The sequence below is a fragment of the Sturnira hondurensis genome, unplaced genomic scaffold (genome assembly GCF_014824575.4).
Source record: "Sturnira hondurensis isolate 20B ecotype Veracruz unplaced genomic scaffold, ASM1482457v3 Scaffold0007406, whole genome shotgun sequence".
NCBI classification, from domain to species: domain Eukaryota; kingdom Metazoa; phylum Chordata; class Mammalia; order Chiroptera; family Phyllostomidae; genus Sturnira; species Sturnira hondurensis.
Window position 1 is genome coordinate 11,908,058 of NW_028080037.1, and position 14,241 is coordinate 11,922,298.

The 14,241-nt window shown below is 51.6% G+C and overlaps 1 protein-coding gene across 6 annotated transcripts in view; it reads right to left on the reverse strand.

The window, feature by feature from the left end:
- The window catches only part of ACACB (acetyl-CoA carboxylase beta), a 101,115-nt gene that overhangs the window by 58,280 nt on the left and 28,594 nt on the right, over nt 1-14,241 (reverse strand). For all 6 annotated transcript variants that reach the window (XM_037052319.1, XM_037052316.1, XM_037052315.1 and 3 more), the window contains 5 exons: nt 7,077-7,209; nt 5,242-5,380; nt 1,940-2,049; nt 1,660-1,741; nt 294-392 (listed from right to left, as the gene is read on the reverse strand). In XM_037052319.1, coding sequence (XP_036908214.1) covers nt 294-392; nt 1,660-1,741; nt 1,940-2,049; nt 5,242-5,380; nt 7,077-7,209 — 563 coding nt within the window. The remainder of the gene's footprint in view (nt 1-293; nt 393-1,659; nt 1,742-1,939; nt 2,050-5,241; nt 5,381-7,076; nt 7,210-14,241) is intronic.

Below are 14,241 nucleotides of genomic sequence, written 5' to 3' on the forward strand. Positions count from 1 at the left end.
TAGTAAATACAAGGCTCTGTTTTAAAGGATGTGCTTAGAAAAAAGACTAGAAAGGAAGATAGATCCCTAAAATGCAACAAATATTCAACAGAGTCAGGACTATAAATGATTTGTTTCTTTTTTTTTAATTTCTCCTATTTTCCAAGTTGTCTACAATGAAACTGTTACCACTTGTTTAATAATTTAAAACTTGTGAAAGAATTTTTAAAAAGGCATATTCTTGTTCCGGCTCTGCTCACATTAGCAGGACTGGGTGGAGGAGCCCCCCCGAAGGGAAAGCCGAGGTCCCTTACCGCTTCCACTCCAGGGCAGTGTCGGAATCTGCAGTGTCTGAGCCACGATGGTGGAGGCGATTTTATCTCCCAGGGCCCACATGGCCTCACTGGGGGGGCCTGCGGGGGCAGGGACAAGAAGGAAGGCGGAACCGAGTCAGCCACACACAGCTGAGTGCTGACCGAGTGCCAGTGGTCAGGTGCCAGGTCCCAGGTCCCAGGTCCCAGGGAATTTCACGTCAAGTCAGGGAGGAAGAAAGTCTTAGTTTGCCACCTCATCAGTCAACTTTCAACACCCGTGGACTGTAAACCTGGACTCAATGACAACCGAAGCTCTGTAGCATCCACAAAGTTCACTTTTGGGGGGAGGCAAAAAGCTAGACCACAAAGGCAAGGCAGCATCTCAAAAAATCAGACCATGGCTGAGCAAACTTTTCCTATAACGAATCAGATAGGATGTATTTTCACCTTTGTAGGCCTGCTGGCCTCTCACAAATATGCAATGTTGCCAGCGTGGGGGAAGCAGCCCTAGGCAACACCTAAATGAATGAGCAGGGCTGTGTTTCAATAAAACTTTATTTACAAAAGCAGGCAGTGGGCCGGATATGCCTGGTGGGCTGTAGTTTGCCAGCTGGTGGGCTGGACCATCAACCTCCAGAGGTGCTAAAACTGCACGGTGGAGAGAATCCCATGTGACAGTAGATCAAAGACCACGGGCAGAGAAAACACCAGTGGGCACCGGTCACCAGGCCGAGCCTTGGAAGGTCAAGGGCTAATCTGCACTGAGCTGCTTCACACACAAGTCTGTGTTGAGGGCCCAAAGGTAAAGGGGGGCGGTAAAATGATTCCCTGAACCGTGCAAGGAGGTCAGGGAGTCTAATTACTCAAAAGTGACAGATGCAAGTTCGAATCCTGAAACCAATGCCATAGATAACAAGTATCACTGGACCATGTAAATAGTAGAGATGCAGGGCTCTGGTCCCGAGGGGTTAGGACAGTCCAGAGGCCTGAGAACAGCCGGAGCGAAGGTGCGGTCTTCTCCAAAATGTGACCTCCAAACCTAGTGATGAATCTGAACATGGCTGGCATCTCAGCACTCACTGGAACCCTTGCGGAGGCGCTGCTTGCCTCAGCATCATGCCACTTGCCACTATGGTATCCATGGTAACGACTCCATTTCCCCCCCTCGGGCTGACTACTGACCCAGGTGCCCTTCCACCCCTGGACTCGCTTGCTCCTAACAATGAATATGTGAGGCGGGGCAGGGGGGGAGGGGGATACCAAACTGACCTCCACTTCCCATGGCTGCGCTAGGCAGAGAGTGTACCCCAGAGGAGTGCCCCATCAACACCCCAATTCCCACGTATTCGCTGGAGACACACTCTACCTAAGAAAGCAATCTCGTGCTTGCACAGGAGCTCCGGAAGTTTGGGGTTTTCGGAGGCGTGGCCCCAGCCAGCCCACACCGCCTGCAAACACAAAGAGGCGTGAACAAGATCTTCCTCCACAACCCACCACCCATCACACAGGGAAAGCTCTCAGCTGGGTCATAGGGGCCCTGGATTTCAGGTTCGCACAGGACCCGGCTCCTCTGCCTCTTCTGAAGCTCGGAGCCAGGCTGTTCCAGAGCTCAGGTGCCGCCGGACGGGGTGCCCACTCTGACTCACCTGCACGGGGATTCTCTTGGCGATGTCCACGATGAGCTCCACATTGGCATAGTTGTTGTTGTTGGGGCCCCCCGGCACGGGGACATACTGATCAGCCATCTTGATGTACTCTGGAAAGGAGCAGACAGACTGAGCCACTGCAGGAAATCTGCGAGACGCCACCACGGACAGCCACTGGGAGGGAGGAGAACCAAGTAACCGCAACGGCTCTCGGGGGACAGGTGTGTGTGACAACTAGAAGAAAACTGACCACGACATTACCACGTCTGTCCGGACCAGGTCCTTAAGGGAACAATGATAGAAGGAAACAAACTATCAGGATAGTGGGACTAGAGGTAGGGTTGGGTTTTTGTTTCTTTTTTGAATTCCTAAACTCTATCTTAACATTGTTTTGCTGTTAAAGAATACAATGTTTGGTTTTAGTCATGGTTAAAAAAAAATGTAACATTTCCCATCTCGCTCACTTTTCGAGTGTACAGTGCGGTACTGATGAGCATATTCACACAGTTGTGAAAGAGATCGTCAGAACTTTGTCTTCTCACAGATCTGACGCTCTGTGCCCATGAAACAGCTCCCCTTCCCCTTCCCACGCCCCTCCCCCCAGACCAATCACCACTCTTCCTTCTCTAAGATGCGGACCACGCTATGGACCTCAGTGGAGTGGAATCGGACCGTATTTGTCTTTCTGTGACTGGTCCATTTCACTTAACATAATGTCCTAAAGTCTCCCCCATGTCATGGGACAGCCATTCCTGCCTTTTTAAAGCCAAACGCATATGATAACTATGCTTAAATCATAGCATACAATACTATGTTTTGGTTTTAAAATATTCATGCTCTTTAAGCCAGAAATGCCACTTCAAGAAATATGTTCTCAGAAAAAGCCACTGGGGCCCAGACCAGGTAGGTCAGTTGGTTAGGGCATCATCCCCATAACCCAAGGTTGCAGGTTCGATCCCCAGTCAGATGGGCACAGACAAGAAGCAACCAATAAATGCGTGAATTAAGTGGAAGAGCAAATTAATCTCTCTCTCCCCCCCGCCACCCCCTTCCTCTCTGTCTAAAAAAAAAAAAACCAATAAATTTTTTTTAAAAGCCACTGGGAAGTCCCAGAGATTATGAAGTGAGAGGTCAGACAAGCACCCTCTCCTTGCCCAGCCTTCCCCTACTGTCGGAGAAGATAAACAAGAAAGCAAACAGCAAACAGGGTAACTGCAGACCACGGTCAGCGCCTGGGAGCTAACAGGGAGTTGCCCAGGAAGAATGATGAGACCGGAAGGGCAGGGAGGGGTAGAGGCCCCTCTGCAAGGAGCTTCAGGGGAAAAGTCAGCAGAAGGCCCAGCACACTCCCAAGGCCCTGCCATAGAAAATGACAAGGCCAGTCCGGGAATCGACAAGGCCATGTGCCTGGGCCCGGGGAGGTGAAGGGTAAGGGGCATGANGGGAAGTCCCAGAGATTATGAAGTAAGAGGTCAGACAAGCACCCTCTCCTTGCCCAGCCTTCCCCTACTGTCAGAGAAGATAAACAAGAAAGCAAACAGCAAACAGGGTAACTGCAGACCACGGTCAGCGCCTGGGAGCTAACAGGGAGTTGCCCAGGAAGAATGATGAGACCGGAAGGGCAGGGAGGGGTAGAGGCCCCTCTGCAAGGAGCTTCAGGGGAAAAGTCAGCTGAAGGCCCAGCGCACTCCCAAGGCCCTGCCATAGAAAATGACAAGGCCAGTCCGGGAATCGACAAGGCCATGTGCCTGGGCCCGGGGAGGTGAAGGTCAAGGGGCATGAGATGGGACCAGGAAGCCGGTGGGGGTTGAGTTGTGTGGGGCCTTAGCTGGCCTGGGAGGATCTGGAGTTCCACAGCATCAGGACCCCAAGGCTGGACCTTCAGTTCCAGCCTTGTCATGTTGAAAAAAGTAATAATATAAACAGCCACTTTCAAACAGAGGCAGAGCAGCCAGGCCAGAGCACCTCGCCTGTCTTGGGTCTCTGGAATGTGACACAGGGCGACACAACCCTTGGACTGGGCCTAGGGCAACACTGTGTGCCAGAGAACTGTTTGCAAAGATAGCAGGAAAATGGTTATTGTGACTTCCGGCCTGAGAATGTAAAACACTGTTTAGAATGAACCCCACTCTATTACCTGCACCAATCAAAAGGCCTTCCTTCTACCGATGCAATTGTCACCCCCCTTTGTCTCCCAATCAGAACGTTATCTGGGTGTCAGTCTGAGTCCCTGCATCCAAAACAGCCATTCCAAAAATGGAATGCATTTGATAGATCTCAAATGCATTTTGCCTCTTGATTTAAAAGGCCTTTTTATTTTTAAGTTAATAGTCACACACCGTTTGTATGACGCTGGGGAAGTAATTTACGTCCCTGTGCCAAAACTGTCTCATCTGTAGAATGGGGCTACTGAGCAAACCTGTCCTTGCTGTTCGCTGTGAATTAAAAGGAGGCTGCATGCAGGCAGGGCAGAGCCTGGGGCCTGCCCGCAAGGCGGGGAGGCGGGTGGAGGCTCAGGGGACGGCACGGGACTGAGGTTGCTGGTGCACAGGACAGCATCGTGGTCTCCGAAACATTCAAGGCAGGGCTGACAGGACCTGCGCTATGTTTTTAAGAGATTAATTTGCTTGCTGTGTGGAGAAGGGTCTGTAAAGGGATAAGACTGTTCAGAGGAAAAAATAAATTGGTTCTGGCTGGTGTGGCTCAGTGGATGGAGTGCCAGCTGGCAAACCGAAAGGTCGCCGGTTCGATTCCCCATCAGGACACATGCCTGGGTTGTGGGCCAGGTCCCCAGTTGGGGGCATGTGAGAGGCAACCACATATTGATGTTTCTCTCCTTCTTTTTCTCCCTCCTTTCCCCTCCCTAAAAATACATAAAATCATTAAAAAAAGAAAAAGAAAATTGCCAATACTTATAGAATGGTCTAGGCTTGTAAACACACAGACAGTAAGTGAATAGAAAAATGAACAAATGATTGAAATGCAGCACATACATTTGCAAGAAAAACATCTGGAGGAAGAGAGACCAATCAATTTGTAGTAACATGTGCATTGCTCAAAGATGGGATTTCCCCTTTGCATGTTCAAAATTTACATTTTTATAAGGTACAGGGGTCATTCTTGTTATCAGCAGACACTTTAGTTAAATGAACAAGAAAGGCAAATAAATTCATACTCATGAGAGTGGTACCCCAGAACTCTGCTTGGGGTCCAGAATGGACCTGCCCAGGTAGGTGCAGGTAAGGGCAGGTAAGGACAGGGCATGGCAGGGTGGGAGGGGGAGGGAGTGAAGGCCCAAATACCTGCGTTGGCCTTGAGGTCCTCCGGAGTCACCATGACTACAAACCGGATGGCCCGCTCGTTTCGGAACATCTCGTAGGCCCACCTGCGGATGGAGCGCATGCACTTCACGGCGGCGATGCCATTGTTGGCGATGAGCACCTGGACAGGGAAGAGGAGGAAGGGGCCGGGGCTGCACATCTCCCTGCAGCGGAGGCTGCATGCCACCGTGGGGCACATCTCAGGGCTGCCGAGGCTCCTGCACACATTTCCTCTGTATTTTTACAGCACACAGCCCGGCACAGAGCAGGTGCTGGGAGTCTGGGGACTGCGTGAATGGATGATGGGATGGAGGGATGCCTGGATGGATGCAGTACCAGACAGGTAGGTGGACGGATAAAAGGATGACTAAATAGGCGGATGGATGGATGATGGATGGATGATAGATGGCTGGATGGATGACTAGTGGATGAATGGATAAATGACTTTGGATGCCTTCGTGTGGCGCCATTGTGATTGCTTAACCTTTCTGTGGGTTTAGAAGGCACTAAGCCATAGTACAACGTATTTCATTTCATCTTCACACCGGCCCTTTGAAAGAGGTTGTATTATTAGCCCTATGTGGGATCGAAGACATTAGAACTCAGAGGAGTTAAGGCGCTTGCCCAGGGTCACACAGCCAGTAAGTAGCGGAGCTGGGACTCGAGCCCTCCACAGTCTGAACTGTGCTTGGAACTGCACCCATTCAGCAGGGCCACCTCTGCATCCTGAAGGCTAAAGGGCCCAGACTGGGTGAAGAGGAGAGGCAGTAATGCTGGCTGTCCCCACGACAGAAGGGGTCTGGGTTTCAACTCTTGCTTGCATCATGAATTTCCTGTGGGGCATTAGACAGTTCCTAAAAATATCAGGTGCACGGCTTCACTGTTCTGAGTTACCTAGTGAGTCTGTATGGAGGTGGGCAAAAGTAGGTTTCCAGCTCTGAGTCCGTGAACACAGTTTATTCTTGCATTATCACTTATTTATTACTGCATTACTTATTATTATCAACCTACTTTTGCCCACCACTGTATTTTAAGGCCCTTGCATTGCTGACCAAGCTTCACAACAGCCCTGGAAGACAAACCTCAGTAGAGCTTTGGAGTGTGACTGGTTCTGTCTTAATAGAGGGGGAAAGTGAGCCCAGATTCCGTGTCCCATGAGCGGACAAGGCCGACAAGCCCCAGAGCTTCCGGCTCAGGTTCAATGTTCTCTCCCCCCCCCTTTTTTAAAAAGATTTTATTTATTTATATTTAGAGGGGAAGGGAAGGAGAGAAATATCAATGTATGCCTCTCGTGAGTCCCCTGCTGGGAACTGGCCTGCAACCCAGGCATGGGCCCTGACTGGGAATCGAACCGCAATCATGTGGTTCGCAGGCCTGCACTCAATCCACTGACCCACACCAGCCAGGGCTCTCTCCCCTTTTTAAAATGGCAAATTTTAGCTGTTTCCTTTCATTACTGTCATTCCAATACGTGGTCCTCCTCTCCTCTAAGGGCCTGTAAACCTGGGGAGGGCCGGGTTTACGCTTCCCGCCCGATCACCTGGGAAGCGGCCCCTTGCACGAAGGCGCTGCAGGGTGCTTTGCGAAGCTGGCTGATCTCGCTCAGAGGCCTCAGTTACCTCCTCTGTGAAGCGGGGTCATGCATCTGCTGCTCAGGCTGTCGTGACTGTGGAAAGCTCACAGAGCCCAGCATTTAGCAAGTGCTGACCAAGGGCTGGCCTCCGGCCCTTGCCTGCAGCGTGAGCACCCAGTACGAAGCTGGGTCTCCCACCCCACCCTACCAGGCCTCTCCCACTGCACCGGGATCCCATCCGTACCTTTTCAATGACCCGATCCCCACCAAAGCGCGTGACAAACTCGGCTGGGGAAGCTGCGGTGAAGTCTCTGTGCAGGTCCACCTTCTTCTGTTCTCGGCCCCTCCTCACCAGGTGGAGCCCAGACATGCTGGGCCTGCGGAGGGGACAGAACGGACGAGCATGAGCCAGGGAGCCTGGGATGCCAGACAGGGGTGTCAGGGGCCCAGCACCCACAAAATTAACTTCCCCACACAGCAGCTGAGGCCTATCAGACCCCTGCTGCGTTGTCCCTCTCTGCGACCTTGAAGCACTCATGTCACATGAAGGCCCAAGAAGAGGCCATCGCAGGAATAAAGCCGGCGCGAGCCCCTGACCCGCCCGCTCCAAGCTGCACCTTCGGTTTTCTTCTTATCTTAAATTAACTGTTACTTTATGTGCCCACTTAGGACCTCAATACTAAGAAGCCTATGGCAGGGATGAAAAATTTAGGATGGGGGGAGGGGAAGTCACATATTCTAATACTTTCAACATGTTAAACAGTAGTGATAACCTTCATGCACTTCTATGGAATTGTGTTTCAACATTTTAAAAATGAAAACAAGCAAAAAACTCGCATAATAAAGAAAACACAGGTTCCCTGCTCCACCCCCTCCAGACCCCAACACACCGCCTGTGTTCTGAACAAAGTGTGCTACCTCGTGAGTCATCCATTGGAGACACCCTCGGTGGCCTTCCTACCTTGACAGAGGAGGACATCACACCCTCGGTGGCCTTCCTGCCCACTCCCCTTCTCCCAGGCTCTCAGGAGGGCCATACTGCTGTTCAGGAGGGACGGTCACTATTCAGTGTTTTATTAGTCTGGGGTCGTTACTCACAGGTGAGGGTTGGAAAATCACCAGGTTTCCCTTTTTTTCCCTGAAGTTCATCATTTTGTTTCCATTGACTTGTTCTTCCTTACACACTGTTAACTCATCCCATAGCCTCCCGCCCACGTGAGGTCGCTGGCCCTCTCCACTGCTTTTCCATGGGTGACAGCTTTCCTGAGGCCTTTCCTCCCCTTTCACCTGGGCCGGCTGTTCTCGAGACCCCCTACACAACGTCATTCTGGGAGCTCCCTTCGCTGTCCACAACCGTGCCCTCGACATGCCTGTCCTGCTCCTGGTTGCCCGGGGCTCCCTCGTCAGTGTCCCCCTAGAGATTCCCTTTGATTCTACGCTGGATCTCTGGTTCCCATCTCCCATTGCCTGGCTGGTCTCTGATGTTATCTCGTTTCAGCAGAGGGCATCCGTTAGCAGCTTTCCAAGAAAAGGTGCTCGGGCGGTACATGCTTTACAGCCACGCATGTTCTAGAACTGTCTTCCGCCTTCACATTTGACCCTATCATCTGTCTGTATGTGGAATTCTAGGATGGAAAATCTCCTTCAGCGTTTTGGAAGCCCTGTGCCATTGTGCCGCCAAGGATGCTAGAACCAGAGTCGTTCTGACCCTGGATACTCTGGGGGTGACCTGCTTTTTCATATCCAGACGCTCACAGGGACTTCTGTCCTCTGTATTCACAATTTCACAGGGATGCACCTGGCTGTGTGCCTGCTCCCATCCGTGAGGCTGGGGATCTGTCAGGGCCCTTCAATGGGCGAACTCACAGCCAAGAGGTTGTCTCCAGACATTGCCCTGGTGACATCCAGCCTCCTTTTTCTCCATTCTTTCCAGAAGTCCTATTATGTGAACGTCCTATTATCTGGCCCCTGGACCAGCCCACCAGTTTATGTATTTTTCCGTCTCCTATCTTCTGTTTACTTTGTGGGCAATTCCTTCACCCTTCTAGCCATCCGGAGGTTTTCATTGCTGCCGTCAGGCTTTTAACATGTGAGAGCCTGCTCCCGGTCTGCGAAGGTTCCTCTTCGTGCATCCTCTCCCACGCTGGCGGAGTGTCACCAACGGCACTTTCGAGTTCTCCTCTCCTAGTAGGGTTCCTGTCTTTCCCAACTTCCCCGTGTCCCTTTGTGTGCCTGGGGCCTGCATTAGAAACTGGACCCCGTGTTTGGTAAGCCCTGGTCACTGCTTCGTGGCCAGGAGCAGGCTGAAAGGGCTGCTGAGAAGTGGCCCCTGAGCTCGACGCAGGATGACCTGTGGGGGCTGGGTTTTGGGAAACCCCAGACATCTTTAGAGTTGTCCTCCTGAACTGGTCTAGTTCCCCTGGGAGGAGTCTCTGGGTCTTCTGCACAGAGGAAAAGCTGGTTTGGAGCCTGGGTGGGGACTACTGGGCCATGTGTGGGGGACAGGGCAGGGTTCAGGGTTCAGCAACTACCAAGACCCTTATCCTCTTGCTGGGGGCAGAGGCCCCAGACCCTCCAGTGTGCCAGGCAGTCCCCAGTCCCAAGACCTCCTGCCTACCATTGGCATGGGCAGCCCCCAGCTACATGAAGCAGGGTGAGGGATCTGGGAGTCTCTCACCCAATCCTTCTCTTCGTCCCTTCACCCCCAGTTGCCAAGGCACCTGCTGCCAGTCCCTGGGCAGAGCCAGTGGGGTCTCGGCTGGCCTCCCTGCTGCCCTATGACTCAGCCCTCTTGGTTCTGCTAAGCCAACCACCGCTTGTCCACCTGCTCCCCAGCTTCCAAAATGTTGCTCATCTTCCCTCCTGTTCTCCGAGGCTTGATGGCTTTCTATCTCTGTTTGTTTGTTTTTTATCTCTTTGCTCTCATTTGCTGGGATCTTGACAGGAGCATTCAGTCCACTTTCTCCATCCAGCCATGGGGGGTGACTGGCAGCCGCATCTGGCAGGAATTAGGTTAGAGGTTAAGCATACTGAGGTGTATCCAGAGAGGGTGATCGCCAGGCATCTTGGAAGGCTGGGGCGAGTGGGTTCAGTGGGCCAAAAGTTTGGGTGGAAAACTGATCTTAAGGAACACTGCCAGCACACCGCCATCTATTGTCTGAGCCAGGAACAGCAAGGCTGGAGGCAAAGAGGCAGCTGGGGGAAAGAAATTCCATTTTATAGAGAAGGAAACCGAGGTCCAGCCAGGCAAAGGGGGTCACCCAGCAAGCCTCCAGGCCCGGGGCTTTTTCCAGCACACCAGGAAATGTTGTGTTTGGGCATTTTCTGCTATATCAAGTCTCTGCACCCAGTACAGAGAAAACGCTCCCACAGACCTGCAGTCTGCCTCCACCACCACCACCACCCCCTCCCCCTGCCGGATCCCCCGTGTGAATCACCAAGGGCTCCGCTCTGCCTGTCAGAGATAAAGAAACGAACTTCTCGGCCAGGGGAACAAAAAGACAAATGAGCCCTAGCGAGGTAGCTCAGTTGATTAGATCATCATTCCCATACTCCCAGGTTGCAGGTTCGATTCCCTATCAGGGCACATACAAGAATCAACCAATGAATGCACACACAAGTGGAACAACAAATTGATGTTTCTCTCCCCCAACTTTCTCTCAAATCCATCAATAATTATTTTTTTAAAAAAGAGAAATGGGCCCTGGCTGGTGTAGCTCAACGGATTGAGTGCTGGCCTAGCAACCAAAGGGTTGCTGCTTCGATTTCCAGTGAGGGTACATGCCTGGGTTTCAGGCCAGGTCCCCAGTTGGGGGCATGCAAAAGGCAACCACACATTGATGTTTCGTTCCCTCTCTTCCCCTTCCCCTTCCTCTCTCTAAAAAGAAATACAGCCTGGCTGGTGTAGCTCAGTGGATTGAGTGGGGGCCTGTGAACCACATGATCGCGGTTCGATTCCTAGTCGGGGCACATGCCTGGGTTGCAGGCCAGTTCCCAGCAGGGGACTCACGAGAGGCAACCATACATTGATATTTCTCTCCTTCTCTTCCTCTCTAAAGATAAATAAATAAATAAAAATCTTAAAAAAAAGAAATACAATATTTTAAAAAAGAGAGAGAAATGAATGACAGAAACCCATCATGTTTCCACGCTGCTATAAGCTACGTCCTTTCAGTAAAGACCTTCTCTGTTCTGCTGGGCTTGCGCGTGGTGCCCGAGTGAATGAACAGACGATTGCCGGCCCCTGAGACAGAGCGTCTCCCTGCTTCCCATTAACTTCGAGGAACTTTTCTTCCAGAACCTCGCAGGACTGACCTGCTGCGAGGCAACAGGACTTAGAAAAGCCCTTTGGAAAGCCAACGTCATCTTGCAGATGTGACCTGCGCTTTTACCGTCACTGCATTTCACTAACCAGGGAGGAGTTCGGTGTGTCTTCGAAAAGCTTTCTTTCTTTACAAAAACAGGCAGATTTGGCCTGCGGGCCATAATTTCCAGACCCCTGATCTAGGGAAGTAGACCCCAAAATGTGAACAGCAGTTATCTCAAGTGGCTAACTTAGGGGTAGTTTCTGTTTTCTTCTCCTTGCCTGTGTTTGTTAAATTTTCTGCAATGATGTATTATTTTCAGTGAGAAAGAAGCTATTAATTCTGTAAAAGGGATGCTAAAAGTCACAGTAAAGCACTCAGTTTCCTAATCTTTAAAATGAGGATAGTAGCACTGGCCAGGTAGCTCAATTGGTTAGAGCATCATCTTTTTTTTAAGATATTTTATTTATTTATCTTTAGAGGGAAAGGGAAGGAGAGAGGGAGAGAATATCAATGTATGGTTGCCTCTTGTGCGCCCCCTGCTGGGAACTGGCCTGCAACCCCAGCATGTGCCCTGATTGAGAATCGAACCACAGTTGTTTGGTTCATAGGCCCACACTCAATCCACTGAGCTACACCAGCCAGGGTTAGAGCATCATCTTGATACACCAAGGCTGTGGGTTCGGTCTCTGTACAGGGCACATACAAGAGTCAACCAATGGATGCATAAGGAAGTGGAACAGATTGATGTTTCTCTTTCTCTCTCTCCCTTCTTCTATCTCTCTCAAAAAAATAATTTTTTAAACGAGGATAATAACACGGACCTCACTGGCTTGTGAGGATTAAATAAGACGTGGAAAGTAAAAGACGGCCTGTGGTACACAGTGTACCCTGTATCATTACATCAGTGCAGCGATACAATAACCAAGCGATAAAACGGTCAAGAGGACCAGAAGCTGCTGATCTCCCAACCTCATCGGGAAAGGCGCCAGGCCACACCCCTCAGCCCAGGCCGTTCTCCTTCCGTCCACAGCCCTCCCCAACTGCTCCTTGACCCTTTGGCCCCAGAAAGTCTGAGATATCCCACGCCCATACACACAAACACTGAAAGTCTAGCGATTGGACCTAAAGGGCGACAAAGAAAACCTCAGCCATTAGAAAAAAAACATGGTGTGGCTTGATTTCGTAACTGGTGACACAGCGCTTCCATCGGGTGGCTCCCAAGCCCATCGCTCCGCAAGGGCGGCAGGCGAACCCACACTTGCTGCTGGGTGGCTTTTTTAAGGCCCCGTCTCTAGGCTGGTGGCTATTTTTATTTGTTTTTGACAAGGTTGGAGGCCAACCAACGGCGGCTCCAGAGGACCGACCTTCGGCTGGCATTTGGCAAGGGTGGAAGGTGAAAGAGTCCGTGGTGACTTTTGGAAATGGCTTCAGGTGCGATCAACTATGCCACAGAGCGGTCAGCCAAACACCAACAGTCAGCTGCTGAGGCCCAAGACCAGGGAGAACGACGCTGGGAGAGAGGGGACAACATTCTCCAATGTCCCTATGGATCGAGCAGAGGGGCTTCTCACTGAATCCCCACTACCCTGAACAGAGGAGGCCATCATCTCCTGCTCACGACGAGGAAACCAAGGCTCAGAGAAGCCCACCGACCTNAGGCCCCGTCTCTAGGCTGGTGGCTATTTTTATTTGTTTTTGACAAGGTTGGAGGCCAACCAACGGCGGCTCCAGAGGACCGACCTTCGGCTGGCATTTGGCAAGGGTGGAAGGTGAAAGAGTCCGTGGTGACTTTTGGAAATGGCTTCAGGTGCGATCAACTATGCCACAGAGCAGTCAGCCAAACACCAACACAGTCAGCTGCTGAGGCCCAAGACCAGGGAGAACGACGCTGGGAGAGAGGGGACAACGTTCTCCAATGTCCTTATGGATCGAGCAGAGGGGCTTCTCACTGAATCCCCACTACCCTGAACAGAGGAGGCCATCACCTCCTGCTCACGACGACGAGGAAACCAAGGCTCAGAGAAGCCCACCGACCTCAAGTGGCACAGCTGGCAGGAAACTGGGCTTCTGCTATGACTCTCTCGGGCCCTGGCCGGGTGGTTCAGTGGGTTGGAGCGCTGTCCCGTACACCAAAAGGTTGCAGGTTTGATTCCCAGTCAGGGTACATACATGGGTTTTGGATTCGATCCCCAGTCGGGGGCTTTTGGGAGGCAACCAATCAATGGTTCTCTCTCACATTGATGTTTCTCTCCCTCTCTCTCCCTTTTGCTTTCTCTAGACTCCATAACCATATCCTCGAGTGAGGATTTTTTTTAAGCACTTGTATTTGAGAGGTACTACGTGTAATGCAGAGTTCTCAACTGAGGGGGCCAATTTTCCTCTCCAGGGATATACGGCAATGTCTACAAACATGTCTGGTTGTGACAACCTGGGGGCTGCTGCTGGCATCTAGTGGGTAGAGCCCACAGATGTTGTCCAACATCTTGCAAAGCACAGGACAGCCCCCGCCACGAAGGATTACAGGGCCCCAATATTCAACAGTCTGCGGCCGAGAAACCCCAGTAGTCCACAGCCATCCTCCCAGGCTCCGAGTCTGGAATCTACCATTTCTGACCTGCATAGTCCTGGGAAAGTTACTTCAATACTGTGTCTCAGATCCCTCCTAGGATGGAACTATTTAACAATACACATAGTGCCTGCCTCATGGGGCATGTGTCTAGGGTTCAGTCCTGGGCATGGCCTGGGCATGGCCTGGGCATGGCCTGCAGTAGGGAGCTGAAGTGGAGGCATCTCTCTGCTGGGGGGCTGCTCCAAGACCCCCAGTATGGAGCCATCCGGCCAGGGACCAGCTCTGAAGTCCCTTGCCTCCCTCTTCTGTACAATTAGACAGGTGATGAGCTAAGAGAAGTGAAAGCCTTGCAACCACACAAGAAAAGATGCTGCATAGCCCAGCACAGACCGACAACTCTGAACTCATCTTCGGGCTCCCGGATAAACGCACCGACGGAAATTTCTCAGGCCAGCTGTTCCCTCCTGGGATCGCCGCTTTGCCCGGGCCACAGGTCAGCAGCCTAAGCTCCAAGGGCTAACTCCCACCTGCCA